The sequence below is a fragment of the Amphiura filiformis genome, chromosome 4 (assembly GCF_039555335.1).
Source record: "Amphiura filiformis chromosome 4, Afil_fr2py, whole genome shotgun sequence".
NCBI classification, from domain to species: Eukaryota; Metazoa; Echinodermata; class Ophiuroidea; order Amphilepidida; family Amphiuridae; genus Amphiura; species Amphiura filiformis.
The window spans coordinates 18,168,425-18,185,001 of NC_092631.1; the positions used below are offsets into that span (position 1 = coordinate 18,168,425).

The 16,577-nt window shown below is 38.0% G+C and overlaps 1 protein-coding gene across 1 annotated transcript; it reads left to right on the plus strand.

The window, feature by feature from the left end:
• Window positions 1-1,957: 1,957 nt before the first annotated feature.
• LOC140150637 (uncharacterized) lies at window positions 1,958-14,707 on the plus strand. Its single transcript, XM_072172698.1, has 6 exons — window positions 1,958-2,070; window positions 7,091-7,198; window positions 7,864-7,995; window positions 10,279-10,299; window positions 10,937-11,062; window positions 14,490-14,707. The coding sequence occupies exons 2-5, from the start codon at window positions 7,108-7,110 to the stop codon at window positions 11,020-11,022; spliced, it is 330 nt and encodes a 109-aa protein (XP_072028799.1). The 5' UTR covers window positions 1,958-2,070; window positions 7,091-7,107; the 3' UTR covers window positions 11,023-11,062; window positions 14,490-14,707.
• The last annotated feature ends 1,870 nt before the right edge of the window (window positions 14,708-16,577 follow it).

A 16,577-nucleotide genomic window follows, 5' to 3' on the forward strand; every position in this document is an offset into this window, starting at 1 on the left:
GGGCGAAATTGATGTGGGATGGGACTTCTTTTGCTATACTTGCAATTACTTATGTTTTTCTCGTTTCTTGCTTTCTTTTTATTGACAACATAAGTCATTTCTCTTTTGGAATAAAAGGTAGCCCTGAAAAGGGCTGTTTAGTTTGTCTTTGGTTCTTTTGAAGTGAGTTTACTGTGCTGCTCTGCCCTCTACCTGGTTGCCTCCGTGACGAATACAGGTTTCAACCCTAGTTCTCATTGCATTAATTGCGTTGCATACCATCCTTAAGGCCTTGTGCGCCGGATACTTGCAAATGCAGCAGTAATATGGGGTTGCGAAGATGTTTGAAGCTAGCTGGTGAACCTCGCTTATAGTGAATGCTTTCCCAAGACTAATGCTATTATCTATCCATGTCATTAACCGTGTGTTTCGTTTAAATCTTTGATGTAGCCAAACCTCATCCGTGGACAGAGTGAAAAACGGGTACATTTATTAAAGAGGGCATATCTTCAAAAATTGTGAGTCGATTGAAAGAATTGTTTTGGTTTATTAAAGCTAACGATTTAGGGTTTCTTTACATACCAAAATATATTTGATCAACGTTTCAGAAATAGGAGAAAAAGAGGGCGCAATGTGGGACCTCTTTTTTTTGGGACACCCTGTATATAGTGCTTAACTTTTATTAAACACTTTTTACATCAAAAGAGATGTATTCTAAAAGTTAATGAAGAATGCGGCTGGAAATTTGATTAATTATGGGTTTATTAGTATTACTCAGAAAATCAAAATTGCAAATGAGAAACATGTGATAATGCAGTGGCGTACCGTGGCCGCCCCAACCCCGGGGACTGAAGAAAATTCAATTTTGCCGCCCTTCCTCAACAGCCCGAAAAGGTTGACCCAATTTTTTCTCGGTCGTTTGAAAAAGTGAAGAGAAAAAAAAATGCTTTATCAAATTTTTCCGCCCTTTTGTATTTACTAATTCTTTTTGCCACCCCCATCGTTTTTGCCGCCCCTGTTTTTGCCGCCCCTTCTTCTTCCGCCGCCCCTTCATTTTCGCCGCCCCCTGCTTTGACCCCGGGAGGCTGGCGCCCCAAAGCCCCCCCAAATACGCGCATGTAATGACTAGACAGTTTTGTTATGAGGGTGACGATATGCAAAAGTACATACTTTTGATAATGTATGTACATCATCATAAGTATGTATTCTTGCACGCTGTACCGGTGTGAATAGTGTTATGATTTGCTTACCTTGCATTTCGCACTTCCCGTATCTGATTTCTCAATCTTGTCAAATGCGTATACATGTTTGTGTTAAGCAAGACAAGTGCACAGAGTGTAAGAATCACATCATGATCGTATAGTAGAACACATAAACATTCACACAGAGGGCAAACCGCGAGATTTCCTACAGATTATTACAGACTGAATAACACGATAACACGCATCGCGTAGGCCTATATACTAGAGCAAATTATAACATGCAGAAGTGAATAGACACTGAAAAAACCCTTACCTGTCGGGACATGATCCTGGGCAGTAGCTGTATCAGGAATTTCGGGGGGGGGGGGGGGCATGGGGGAAAATTGCCACAAAAATGGATATGCACGTAATTTGTGGGTATTTGAAAAGGGGAGGAACTGGGAGGACAAGAAAAATATTTAGGGGGAAATGACACCCTTGCCCAAAGCCTCCCACCTCCACCCCACCGTAGCGCCGCCACTGAACCTGGGACATATATCTTTTGTATAAGATAAATACAAAATACTGAAAAGGAAATTTTTTAAATATGCTTTTGTCATCATTTTTTAATGTGGTATGAGTGCGTGGGAGGCTGGATGAGCAGAACCCTACGCCAGACAACTGCGCAGATTAGCGAATCGTTCTCCACCGCCAGCTGTTTAAGTACGATCTATGGTTCAAGAATGATATAATAGGCCTAGCCTCTTTCACCAATTTCAAGAGAGGTGCAGTACCTAGAGAGGAGACAGTTTTAACGCCCGCAACAAGCAGTTGAAATTGTTCGCAAATTTGAAGCCGTGGTGAAAGCTGATATTCTCGGTAATTTTTGTGACACATACTTGCGCATCAGGTAAGTTTAAAAAAGTTTTTAAAAAAGTCTTGATAACATGACATTTTTTTTTGTTTATTAGAAAAAGGCACAAAATATGAGAAGGATTTTGTCTACAATTTACATCATAACTTTTATCAGCAAGCATGCTAACTTAAAGGCATATTCAGTGATTTCCTCATTCGGACGATCGTAAAAATCATCAAAATTCAGATTTTGGTACTTTTGTCATTGTCATAGATGTGCTAACATAGCCTGCTAGTGGTTCAGCCGAAAGCCGTGTATTTAAGATAAAATAAGATATTAACATGAATCCGTAATTTATATACTGACAGTATATAAATTATGTATTTGAATGGGGCTTCAACTTCGTCAATACTGCTGTTTGCTTCGTTTTTTACCCAATTTTTCATTTCAAAAATACCAAATGACAATTTGAATGACTTGTCCTTCACCTTTAAGCAATTTATAAGCAATTTTGATTTTTTACACTTGCGCTGGGATCACTGAATGGGTCTTTAAGTAGATATAGTATTAAACTGAATTGTGTTATCTGGGAAGTTTATTTACATAGATTTACGAATTAAAAATAAAAAATGAACCGTTTAAACTCTATTGAATCTTGACGATCTTCACTCATCTGATTTGTACATCTTATGGGCTAATTTTTGCAATTGAATTCCAACAATTTGGGCGAGGAAAGAACAACAGGTTGACGATTCTTTACATCATTTGATTTGATTTGTCAATCAGGTAAAATCAGGAGCTATTTAACATACCTCCTGGCATGTTTGTGCAGTGAGATTTAAATCCGTGCAGTGATTTGAGAATTAAAATTCCGTGCTTACATTTTTGTATGCAATTCAAGAAACTTAATCAAGGGCGGCGTAATAGCGCTTTCCGTAGGTCAACACTGTTGTTCTTCTAGTTTTCATAAGGTCTGATCGTCAGCCCCCACCCCAACGTTTTGCTCACGACAGTGTTTACAACCAATTCAAATTATGTCTAAATACTTTCCAATAATTTTGTCAAGACGGACGTACATATACGCCTGGCTATTGTAACAAAAACGAGAGAGAGAGACGAGGTAAAAACTGTACAATTATTGAACCCAATTCAATTAGCAATGATTATGATGTTCATTAAATTTGGCCTATTGGGCCCAACTAATCCATACTGGGCTCAGGAAGGATGTTATGGATGGCAATGATGGGGGCATGAAATGATTATGCAAAATTTGCAATCATGTAGGCCTACATGTGTATGGGCTTCCCCTCCACCCCACCTCCTGCACCGCAACATTCATCACATGGGCGTCAAACCCGGGGGGAAAGGGAGACGTGTCCCCCCCCCCCACCTTTCGGCAAAATCACCCATTTTTGTTCTTTTCAACCTCTTTTTGACAATTCAGGCCGATTGTCCGTTACATATTTGCCGCTAATGATTCATCAGCGTCAGTGGCATGGTAGGTATAATGTGCACAGGGAGGTATGGGGAAGTTGCGACTCCGGCTAGAAATACCGAGACAAAATTAAGTTTGCGATTGAGCGCTTGGTCTGTTTTTTACGGAAAGAACTAAGGGCCATGTAACACAAGAAGTCAGGATCTTATAATCACAAATCCTGACTTCTTGTGTTCCTGACTTAGCAAGTTTGAAATAAAGAGAAAGTAAAGATATAAAAATAAAGAAATAGTTAAGACAACTCAGGATCTCAAGAACTCATGAAATCTGTTCAATTTTCACGGCGTTAGTATTTTAATTATAAGCCCATCCACTTTAGTTATCTCGAGATCCTATTTTCATGACTTAAAGTCAAGAACTCGTGAACTCAAGCCACGCTTGAGTTCTTGAGTTCCAGACTTCATGACTTTAAAGTCAGGAACTCGTGAACACAAGCCGCGCTTGAGATCCTGACTTCACGACTTGAAGTCAGGAACACAGGATCACGAGATCCTGACTTCATGACTTTAAAGTCAGGAACTCGTGAACTCAAGCCGCGCTTGAGTTCTTGAGTTCCTGACTTCATGACTTTAAAGTCAGGAACTCGTGAACACAAGCCGCGCTTGAGATCCTGACTTCACGACTTTAAAGTCAGGAACTCGTGAACACAAGCCGCGCTTGAGTTCACGACTTCCTGACTTTGAAGTCAGGAACACAAGAACTCAAGCGCCGCTTGAGTTCACGACTTCCTGACTTTGAACTCAGGAAGTCAAGAACTCAAGCACGGCTTGAGTTCGTGAGTTCCTGACTTTGCTAGCGTGTGTTGCTAGCGCCATCATTTGATATTATATGTATGCATTTAGGCGACACCGAACTGAACTCGTCATATACTCGGATACCACTTAAAACAATTATTTATATTAATATTTTTTTTTTCTTTTTAGCTTAATCATTGTTAATTTAGCAGTTAAGTTGTGTTTGTAATTGCAATTAGAAACTTTGTAATAAAACATGGTTTGGTGGTGTGTCTAATAATCATGTAATGATGGTGATGATGATGATGATGACGACGACGACGACGACGATAATGATGATGATGATGATGATAATGACTCGATGACGATGACAGATGATGATGATGATAATCAATACACAAATGATAAAGAGAAATAAACATGCCATCATGCAGTTATTGTTAACTACATACATGTATGCACACAACACAGGGGCACTCACAATAGGCAATTGAACCCTACTGGTAGCGCTATTGTTGTCGCTGGGACGAACTAGTTAGTATCATATATCAAAAAAGTATAAAAGCTATGATTTTAGTACTTTCTCTATGTTTCAATTACTTATTCTTTTGCACATATCTGAATCTTCAACCCGATACAAGCTTTAATAACGGGGGAACATACATTTTTATTAAAAAGAAATCCTACCATCTATCCAAACTCGTCGTGTTATTCCAATGCACATTTTACTTCACCGGGCAGCCATTTTTTGATCATATTTTGAAGATTGGTGTCATAAAACCGTCATAGGTACAAATTTAGTACTCTCTGTCAATCAATTATGGCTTATTCTCTACATGTCAATATTTAAATAATTGGCATAGTCCTTATAATAACGGTCGTCTGCCTTGATGAGTAAATGACAGCAAACAGCTGCAAACCAGTGAAAAATATCCCAAAACTTGGTCAGTGGAGCTCAGCTGGTACATGTCAATAGAGTCATTATCGATTGGATTAGTCGTCCGTAGCGGACAATTCGGTCGCTCATTGGATCAATATTATCAGGTGGCAATTAATTTGCATTGGACATGTATGGGAAGGGTAGTGCAGTGGGCATGGATGGTCAGGATGGTAGGGATGGTTGGGATGTCTAGGGATGGACAGGATGGTAGGGAGGGCATGGATGGTCATCGTGCTAAGGATGATCAGGATGGTAGGGAGGGTTGGGATGCATCTGGCATATGAAAGGGGTAGTGGTCATGGATGGTCAGGATGCTAGGGATGATCAGGATGGTAGGGAGGGTTGGGAATGGGGATGCATCTGGCATATGGGAGGGGTAGTGATCATGGATGGTCAGGATGGTAGGGATGGTCAGGATAGTAGGGAGGGTTGGAGTGCATCTGACATATGGGAGGGGTAGTGGTTATGGATGGTAGGGATGGTCAGGATGGTAGGGGAGGTTTGGGATGCATCTGGCATATGGGAGGGGTAGTGTGCATGGATGGTTATCGTGCTAGGGATGGTCAGGATGGTAGGGAGGGTTGGGATGCATCTGGTATATGGGAGGGGTAGTGGGTATGGATGGTAGTGAGGGTTGGGATGCATCTGACATATGGAAGGGGTAGTGGGCATGGATGGCAGGGACGGTCAGGATGGTAGGGTGGGTTGGGATGCATCTGAGATATGGGAGGGATAGTGGGTATGGATGGCCAGGATCGTAGGGAGGGTTGGGATGCATCTGGCATATGGGAATGGTAGTGGGCATGGATGGACAGGAAGGTAGTGATGGTCAGGATGGTAGGGAGGGTTGGGATGCATCTGGCTTTTGGGAGGGGCAGTGGGTATGGATGGTCAGGATGGTAGGGATGGTCAGGGTGGTAGGGAGGGTTTGGATGCATTTGACATATGGGAGGGGTAGTGGGTATGGATGGTCAGGATGGTAGGGATGGTAAGGATGGTAGGGAGGGTTGGGATGCATATGGCATATGGGAGGGGTAGTGGGCATGGATGGTCAGGATGGTAGGGATGGACAGGATGGTAGGGAGGGTTGGGATGTATCTGGCATGTGGGAGGGGTAGTGGGCATGGATGGTCAGGATGGTAGGGACCCATCTCCATTTCTGTTACTATGGTTGCTTTACTTTACAGCCTTTTTATATTTACCTGTTAATAATGTTAATGGTAAATGGAAGATTCTTGAAGAGGGCTTCATACTACAGAGGATGAAACAGCCTAGGTGAGGTGAGGTGAGGTTGATGGGTCCATTTCACAATCCTTTACAACTTGTTCAGTGCTTTATGTTCTCTTTTTAAATTCACTTACAATTTTCCAGGTCGTCATCTCCTCACTGTCACCTCTGCTTTTTAGTATTGACACACTGAATTCCTTTATGACTTTTTTATACAATCCTCATTGCCTTCACTTTATAAATTTCATCAGCTATGTGCCCTATTAGAATTACCACCTGCTTTCACCCAACTTTACCCTGTTAAATTACATTGAATACCTCCTCTGATAATAAATACTGTAAATTTCCTCAAATATGCATTGTTACCCATATCCATACTCTAACACCAGCACCTTCCTCTTTTTAATATTTAAGGCATAATCAATTCCTCAATATTTTGCACAAGTGTCTTCCTCTTTTCCATACAGTAGCTTTACTGCTTCACCTATTAACTTATTATCTTTACTCTACTCTCTTCCTCTTTTTTCCCCGCTTCCCTTTTTTTCCTTTCCCTTTCCTCAATGCATTTTTTTCTCAATTTTGACTGTCATTTCATAGGTTTTTTTAAGGTTTCAATGATGAAGCAATGTTATTCGATTTTCTAACGAATCGTCAACTTCCTATTTTTCTTTGTAACAGAATCACTACATACCAAAATGCGGCTTATATACGTCACCAGCCTCCTGGTAGCCATCATCAGTAGCCAATCTGTTGATTCGACGGACCCACCACCGTCCGGCAGCACTGGTATAATTGAAATTATATAATTATTTTATTTAGTTTGGGCAATATTTTTGTGGGAGTTGAGAGCACATCAGACATATCGAATTGCGTTCTGAATACGAAGAATGTACTTCTGATATCAAATAATTTTGATTCCTTTTTTTAAATTCGTGATATAATACTAATTTTATGACAAATTTTTACTAAAATTTGTCCAGGGCCCCTTTTTTGCATCATGCCCCCAGTTACAAGTGTTTGTGAACGGTCCCTAAATTATCATGTTCTCTTTTTCTGCATTGTTATTTTGTAACGTTTCCAGCTCATTAGGAAACGAATTTGGAAAAAAAAAACCCTTCTGTTAATAAAATACTATGCTGAGCCACCAGCCTGGGTGGCTCACGCTCCAGTAATTTCAGATGATTAAGCTCAGTAATACATCAAAGAATGTCTTCCAATTCATGAAAACAAATAGATAATTAGCTTATATGATTAAAAGCTTAGAGGGAAGGTCTTGCTGCTCAGCGAGTGTTTGTAATTATCAGACAGTTTTCTCCAAATTCATTCTCTAATGTCATGCATGTGTTATAGAGCAAAATATAACTATAGGCCTATATACGACGTATTTATACTTAAGCCTACCTAATTATAGAACGATGTTAATGAATTCTTTTTATACTATTCCCCACCAGATACCAACGGATGTGCTGGCTTACATTTGCCCCCTTTTACTGTGCCCTGTCTTAACGGTGATACCTGTACCGAGGGTAGTTTACAGTATACGTGTCAATGTGGATGTAGTTGGACAGAAAACGTACAAGTCAGTAAGTTGACTATACTTAGGGTGAAGTAAAATTAAATATTAAACTATTCATACTTACTTATTGTTTGATGTGGCTACTAAGGGTCATTTATCTTTTCAGTTTTCGTAAGTCGTTTGTTCAGATACGAAAACGCAAGGGATGAAGTAAGTTTACTGTAATCTGACTTCATTGTTAAAGGCCCATTCAGTGCTTTGCCCATCCGGTCGATCGTAAAAATCGTCAAAATTCAGATTTTGGTACCTTTGTCATTGTCATAAATATGTAAACATAGCCTGCTAGTGGTTCAGCCGAATGAAAGCCGTGTATTTAAGACAAAATTTGGAATTTATATGAATCTGTAATTTACACTTTCGCTAGGATCACTGAATGGGTCTTTAAATCAACCTATTTCAATAGAGGTGGATGCTGTGTCAATAAAGGCTGAAGAGACAAGATTACGGAACACCGGTGTTTTTAATGGTCTAGCGCCCTCTCGTCTTTGATGTTGGTAAATTAATATGACAAAATGCCAATCTGAATGAAAAGGTCTACTTTTTTCTGTAAAAACATGAAAAACGTTGAAAATAGGCCCTTAAATCACAAAAGGTCCGCTTATGGGCCGGTCTCACCCCCCAATAAATCCTGGTTACGGGCCTGTCCAGGGTCGCAGTGTCGCCCTTCCCTCGTATCAATGTCTATCTCCCTATTCTGCTTCCTCCTCCGAATGATCAGTCTCCACGCTCCCTTCTCTTTCCTCTCGAGTTCTTCTCTTTCTAGTCTTTCCGTCTCTCCTTTCCTCTCTTTCTTCCTCGCCCCTCCCACTCTCACATGTTCAGTGTGTCAATCTCAAGTATCCCTCCTCTTTGCGAAATTTATCAGTATGATCCATGACTGAAAATAAGCTCTGCAAAAATAAACATTTAAAATAAACCCGAGTCTTGAATATAGGCCCAACCGATTATCAAATTAGCTTGCCATTGTTACGAATGAATAGGATAAATTATCTTTGCTCCAATGCAATTCTTTTGTATTGCATTTCAATATAAAACATGATTAACAAATCGTCACTTGTACGCGCCTCATTGGGAGATATTTGGCTATTTCAGACGGTCGTTTCCTCGCCAATATGAAAGACTTTTACTTATAACTTGGCAACATGGTTTGTATATTATATTTCAATGCTAGACTATTTTTACGAGCCACTCACGCCTAGGCGTAAGTGCATATACACCAAACGCAAGTCAAGTGAAGCCGTACATCTTTATACCGCGAATTTAGGACCGTAAAATTTACACTCCTCTTTTGTCTAGATTAGCACCAACCCTCTCATCTCAGGTTTTCATGTCAGAAATTAACATAACTTACGGAAACGAATACAAATAATTATTGACTTGCTTCAAATTATTACTAAGCTATTATGAGGTCTATTATACTACCATATCCACAAGCAATCTCACTTCTCTGATGCACTGGGCAGCAGGAATCATGTTTCCAGACCACTTGACAAGTTTACTACATGAATCACACCAGGGTACCAGCTGGCAATTTTGGGGTGGAGTTAAGAAGTTGTTGTGAAGTTGTCAATTTATGTAGGGAGTCACAAGATGACCACAGATAGTGGGTTTATTTTATTAAAAAAGACTGATTTCAATACAATTTTAGCCTGTTAAGGGGTCAAGGTGTATCGGTGGTAGTGGTCATAAAATTTTTGTTGCCGAAATAGGGGCGGTGCCAATTTCATTGACGCCGACTTCGTAAATTTGGGAACCCACCCCCTTTTGAAGATAAATGATAGCCCCCTAATAACCTTAGCTAATATGCGGGCATTGAAATCACGTAACGTAATTTGATTCGATACCGACAGGTTAGAGCACTGGGCTATGAATCCAAAGTCCGCTTAAGGCGAGATAACTACAGGTAGTACCCTGTGAATGAAATCCAGGAAAGTCAAGAAGACGATAACTATAATTGAAGACCGAATTAAATCGACTAGTTTGCGTCTGACGTCAGGGTAAAGGCGCGACGTGATTGGTTGCTGATCTGCGCAGTACAGCATTTTTGGTCTGATTGACAGAACGTCATACACAAATTAGTCCTTTTAATTCGGTCTTCAATTTATAGACTAAGTCTTGCTCAAATTCCGTTTGAAAGTGTAGTTTATTTTAATAAACTACACTTTCAAAAAAGTACTATACCCAATTAACACCATTTGATTGTGACTTAGTTGGTCATAAACTTCCTGGCTGTGATTAATGAAATGTCTTGATTATGCTGATTTATTTTTTACCTTACTCTACCACCCAGGTATTCAGACGGCCGCTCCAGGTAAGTTAAAGTCAGTGAACTGTGAGCATGGTGAGGTTATTTAATTTTCAAAGCTTAATTTGTCATTAGTTGCAGAGAAAAAATGTGGAACACTTCAAAAATAGAGAATTTTGAAAGAGATTATTGAAATTCGTCAAACCATATTGGTTCACAAGAACTCATTTCACGACATATTTTTTACAGCTGCTGATATCCATAACAAATCCTTTTCATGTTTAGACAAAATAATTTCATGGCAGATTGCATTTGCTAGACTTCCTCATTTCAACTGCTGATTCCCATAATTATTCTCTTCCAATGTTTCAAATATTAAAAGTTCCCTCGCACTACACAAGATATGTGTTTGTTTTTTTAATACGAACCCGATTTTTTTTCTGTCCTAAATCATGACATGTATCTTAATTTAGTTCTGATATCTCAGAGAATGATAATGATAAAAGAAGATGTAGATTCCACATCGCGGCCGTGATATCGCGATTTATTTTAGAGCACATTTTAATTTCATCGCACAATGCCGCGATGTTTTAAAACATTGCAGCATCGCATCGCACTGCGAGGTGGAGTATGAATCGATCTTAACTCACCTAGTAGTGCGGATTATGACTATATTGCTCCTTAATTTATGAATTAATTGCAGCTACTGACGCATGTACGCCTAACCCTTGTCCAAACGGTGCTTTGTGTTTTGGTACCGACACATATACATGTGAAATGGATTACTAGTTCTATTATGTGATCTACAGACCTGGTCAATTTATTAAAGGTATGTTTTAAGTTTCTTATAGCTGTGTTGTTTTATGTCGCCTACATAATATTTAAAATTAACATGTTTACAATTCATTTCACACTAATTTGGAGTAACCTTATTGCTGTACCTGTATTATGATCAATTGAGAGCCTCATTAAGGGAATGGGTATGAACGTTTAGACAGTATTTATTGTGGGACATTAGAGCACATCAGACATATCGAATTGCACTCTGAATACGAAGAATGTCTTTCTGATAGCAAATAATTTTCATGTTTTGAAATTCACGATATAATACAACTTTTATGACAAATTATTAAAATTTGATATTTTTCACATTTTTGATAATTATATAACAGTCCTCGAAGTAAATTTTATAAATCTAATGACATATTCTTAAAGTGTATGTAGCTGGGAGGAAAAGCCGACGTTCAATTGAAAATTTTGACATTTCATATTGAAGATATGGATTTTTATCCCCAAAAGACCTAATTTTTTTTGGTGTTTTGGGAAAAAATATCTTCAATACGAAAGGTCAAAATTTTCAATTGATCGTCGGCTTTTTCATCCCACCTACATACACTTTAAGTATAAATCATCAGATTTATAAAGTTTACTTCGAGTACTGTTGAATATCAAAAATATCAATTCTTAATCATTTGCCATAAAATGTGTATTACATTGCGAATTTCAAAAAATCTAAATTATTTGATATCAGAAGGACATTCTTCGTATTGAGAATGTAATTCGATATGTCTGATGTGCTCTAATGTCCCACAATAAATACTGTCCAAACGTTCATACCCCACCCCTTAAGGTTACTAACTATTTTAAACTGCTGCGATTTGGTAGTGCATAGCACCTTGCGAATGGTGGTTAGCTTTGACAAAAATTGCATTGATCATTTCATAGCGAGTGTGTAGAAGAATTCAAATATCACAGATAAATTGTACTTTTGTAGCTTGTAGAGCCTGTGGTTATTACAACACATTTGTAATCAGGCAAGTGTTATTTTTCAATAATATATTGATTTAGATAATGAAATCGGACTGCAGTTTTGGTAATTTTGCTTAAATGATACCGGCGAGTGTCCGCGTGTTTCTGATTTCGGGACTGCTTGGAAAGTACAATGCATAAGGCTCGCAGTTAGTCTCGACATTTGAAAGGGCGTAAATTCATTTTTGGATACGCCCCTATTATAGTTAGGTAATACTCACACACATTCCCTATATGTATATGGTTGAATCCCCGGGGTTGAATCCAACCAAAAGTGTCCACGGGCCAAAAATAAAAGTCCAAAATAAAAACGTCTCTACAATTTTTTCATTTTGCCCATTGATTGATGGCATGTTGGCCTTATAGGAACCAAAAGTGCCATTACTAATCTTGAAAATTAAATCCAGGACGTGTGATAGTAAATGTGACATCAAAACCCAATGTTACCTACGAATACCACTAGGATGCTTTCACTATCGCAATACTAATCAACCTAAAACAAATGGAATATTCACATTAACACTTTTTTCGTGTAATGTAGACCACGGGGTGTCAGGAAATAGCTAGCTCAACCAGAAGATATTTGTTTTTATTTTTATAACGCGATCAATATGATCTTAGTCAATTTATGCTAGTTTATTTTTGAAAATGAAGTTAAGGTCAGTTTCTGTATTTTATTTATCAAATGAGTATGAATAAATTTACATATTGTATAAGAACGACTGGGATATCTGTTTTCAGGAATATTAGGAATTATACGCATACACCTAATGCTTTATAAAATGATAGGTGAAGAACCCCGGGTATTCGTAGGTAAACATGAGCGATTTAACAATTTCTATATTGAGTTTAGAGGTTCAAATTTTGCTATTATGATAATGAATGAATAAAATTGTAGTTTTAGATCTCTTTCAGATGGTACGTCCAAATGAATAAGTGCTTTTACCTTAGATCAAAAACTTTTTGATGCTTTTAGCAAGATTTTGAACACTTCAGTTTGATATACAAGTAGTTAAAATGCAAATTTACATAATAAATAATTGTTGAATGAATCCGTATATGGGTAATAATATTGTCCGGGGGTACCGCTTAAAGTTTTTGACAATTAATTTTTATTGGTAGGGACACTTCATTACACATGTCATGTATTATGATGTATTCGTAAGTAACATTTTCAGTATTATTTTGTAGGTAAGAATTAGACTTTTGGTGGATATCACAATCAAATCTTCATTTTATAAAGCACTTTGAATGTATTATTTTCTTTATGTGCGTTTATTGATACTTGAGACCCTATCATGTATATTTAATGTCGGTTCACAGTGGTTGAAAGAGGATTGAAGTAAGAAACAAAGGCACTAAAGGGACTTTAATTTGCTTAATTGCACACAAATCGCTTAAAACCGTTATTGCAGACTTGTGAAGTTCATCTTGGAGTCAATTACGTCTTGTGGTCTTTCGTTTGTGGGCAACTATAATTAGCTTTATACTAGGGTCCACCACTGTGTTGTCTAGAGCATAACGAGGTTAAGAAAAATATACCGTTGGGTCATGTACGCCCTTTATGTGGAGGGGCAAGTTCGCCCTCGTTTTCTCCAGGTGAACTCCCGGGGCGGACTCGCCTCATCGGCGAATTATGCAAAATATTAATGAAAATACCTTTCAACAAGGTAAAACTACATGGCAAGCATGTTTTTGAAAGTTTTAACTTAAAAGTTGTATCGGTATTACATGGACTCATACCACCGTTTCTACATACACCATAATATTCCACGAAGTAAATATCAATCATCATTAAGTTGCTCACATTGGACCCCTACATTAGCTTAGGCCTACATTATCATATCTATCAAATGAGTTTAGAGAATGACTGCCCAACATTTGCATTGAATATGTTATTGTTATGCATTATTTTAACCTGTTATTTTTATTGGGGCGAACTTACCACACCATATGGGTGAACCTGCCCCAGCATGGCCGTACTTACCGCACTAAGCAAATTTGTTTGTTTGCTGTACTCTGTTGCTATTGTAAGGCTTGCAGTCTTAAGATTTGGGTCGTATAGTATGTAGCAAAGACAAAGGGCTTTCACATGGGCCAACCAGGTCACTTCTAACCTCGAAGTTGACATCGCTAGGCAAGGGCGAACACTCCCCGGTCTCCCCTACTGTTTATTTCTGCAGGGTAATACATTGGTCTTATAGAAAAATAGTCAAGGAAGCCACTGTTAACATTTATATTTCCATATGTATTGCAGATATTGAGTCATGACAAATAATTTCCCCGTGAAAATCATGCACATGGGGAAAAATAAAATCCGTTTCAATGGCATTTCTCGTTTATCTTTCCTTGTGAATTTGGGCTTCAAAAATCGGAATTAAATAAAGTAAAACCAATTCTATCAGATATGATAATTATTGTAATAACCAATCTTTTTGTTCATACAGATACCGGGTAATTGAAGAGTGCGCATCCAGTTCATGTGATAATGGAGGCCAGTGCATCGATGGGATCAACTATTATATACCTGTTTTCGGGATTCACCGCACTACAAAAACAGCACAGCAACACTTGACAAACACTTGAACACTTAATAAACACTTGTTTGTACAGTAAAGGTGTAGGGGTGTTAATTTATAAACACTAAAAGAAACACTAAAATACGTAAAAATATGAAGATGTTTATTTTTTTAACACAAGATAGTGTTAAAAATATAAAGATCTCATATTTTTACGTGTTTTGCTGTTTTAACACTCCTAATACCTTCACTGTACAAACAAGTGTTTATTAAGTGTTGAAGTGTTTATTAAGTCTTTGTAAAATAATATCAAAGTTATTAACCTCATCACTCAGTGAACGGTAGTGAGCGCAAAGATAAATAGTTCTACAGAAAATGTCAAGAAATCGGGAATTTCACAGCTATAATAAAAAATAAATATCTAAAAAGAATAAGAAGAGTTCACATTATACGAGTATTTATTACATAACGATGTTTTAGACATGCTAAATATCATTTTTTAAAAAGAAATCTTATTCACAGGGGTTGATGTACATAGATCGCTCGATCACTTGTTCAAAAAAGTTCAAAAAAAGATAACTAAGTCGAAGCCAACCAATTTGCATGTACTATATGAACGATAATTGTACAAGGATTACTTGGCGACTTCAAAATATGAAGAAAAAAATCGCCTTCGGCTTAAAAATCCGGTAAAACTTGAAAATTTATCAAATTCAGCTCAAAATCCAAGATGGCGGCCGTAAAGTGAAAATTGTCAGAAGAAGAAAACTAAATCGAAGCCAAGCCATTAACATGTCTCACATGATAGGTAATTGCATACAGATTAATTGACTTTAAAAATGAAGAACAAATTGGTCTTTGGTTTCAAAATGCACAAAATGGCAAAAGTCCAAAATGGCGGGTATACGAATAAATGATCCGGGCCAACACCTGTGTATTAAGTTATTAATGTAACCGTACAAAAGATGACCACCGGTCCCTCCTCGTTTTTCTGAGGGAGGGGTCTTAATCGTGATCATTAAATGGTACAGAACATCATTTATGCATCATTACGTTGCACTATTAAGGGAGCTCAATGACCCCTACCCTCAGCTATGTGAGGAGGGGGCCGTGAGATCATCATTTGTGCGGTTATACATTAATGATTTTCCCCACCCCCGGGGATACATTGAGGGCATCTTATACCCACTAATGTGACGTATAGACCCAACCACACATCACGAATACAAACCCATCTCAATATGTGACTTGACCTTGGTGACGTTTGAAAAATTGCTTCAAAATCGACATTTTAGATTCTATTTTTTCCCCTCCCCCAAGATGTGGGTGATAGCGGATATTTGTAATGAGTGAATTTTGTCTACAACTTAGGAAACAAGTGATTTAGTAAAAGATCAAGCACACTTTTTAAAGGACTTTTATTCACCTGATCCTTTTAAAATTATTTTGAGGAGTGTAGTTCGCGGCTCGGCTAGCTTGATCAGCTGATCAGAATTCAATTGACGTCCGGTAGTTATACGTTGTTATACGTTGTTATATACGGTCCACAACTTATAAGTTCCCCCCCCCCCCTAATACTTTAGAATAAGTCAACAAATATATTTTACAAAATATAAAAATGTAAAAATATTAGTATGTATACACATGGACCAATTTATAGCATCACACGTCATTGCGTTCAGTCACAATGGTTAATTGTGTAAGAAAAGAGGCCGTTTTAAAAGTTGAACCTGAATCCATAGCAGTCAGGTTTTCTTTAAAGGTCAGGTATATTGCTTGAACGACATCATATCATTGGCAAGGTAATATTATGAGGACAATGAAAATTACTCCTTTTTTGAGAAAATAAGACGTTTAAAATTGACATTCCACAAAAACCAACTTTTAACTTGGTTTTTGCGGAATGTAAATTTTAAAAGCGGTGAGTTCGTTCGAACGAGACAGATTTGACCTAGAAAAAGATTGACGTCATGAAATGAGATGTGCCTGCCTTGAGAAAAGGGATTGTAAACGCTC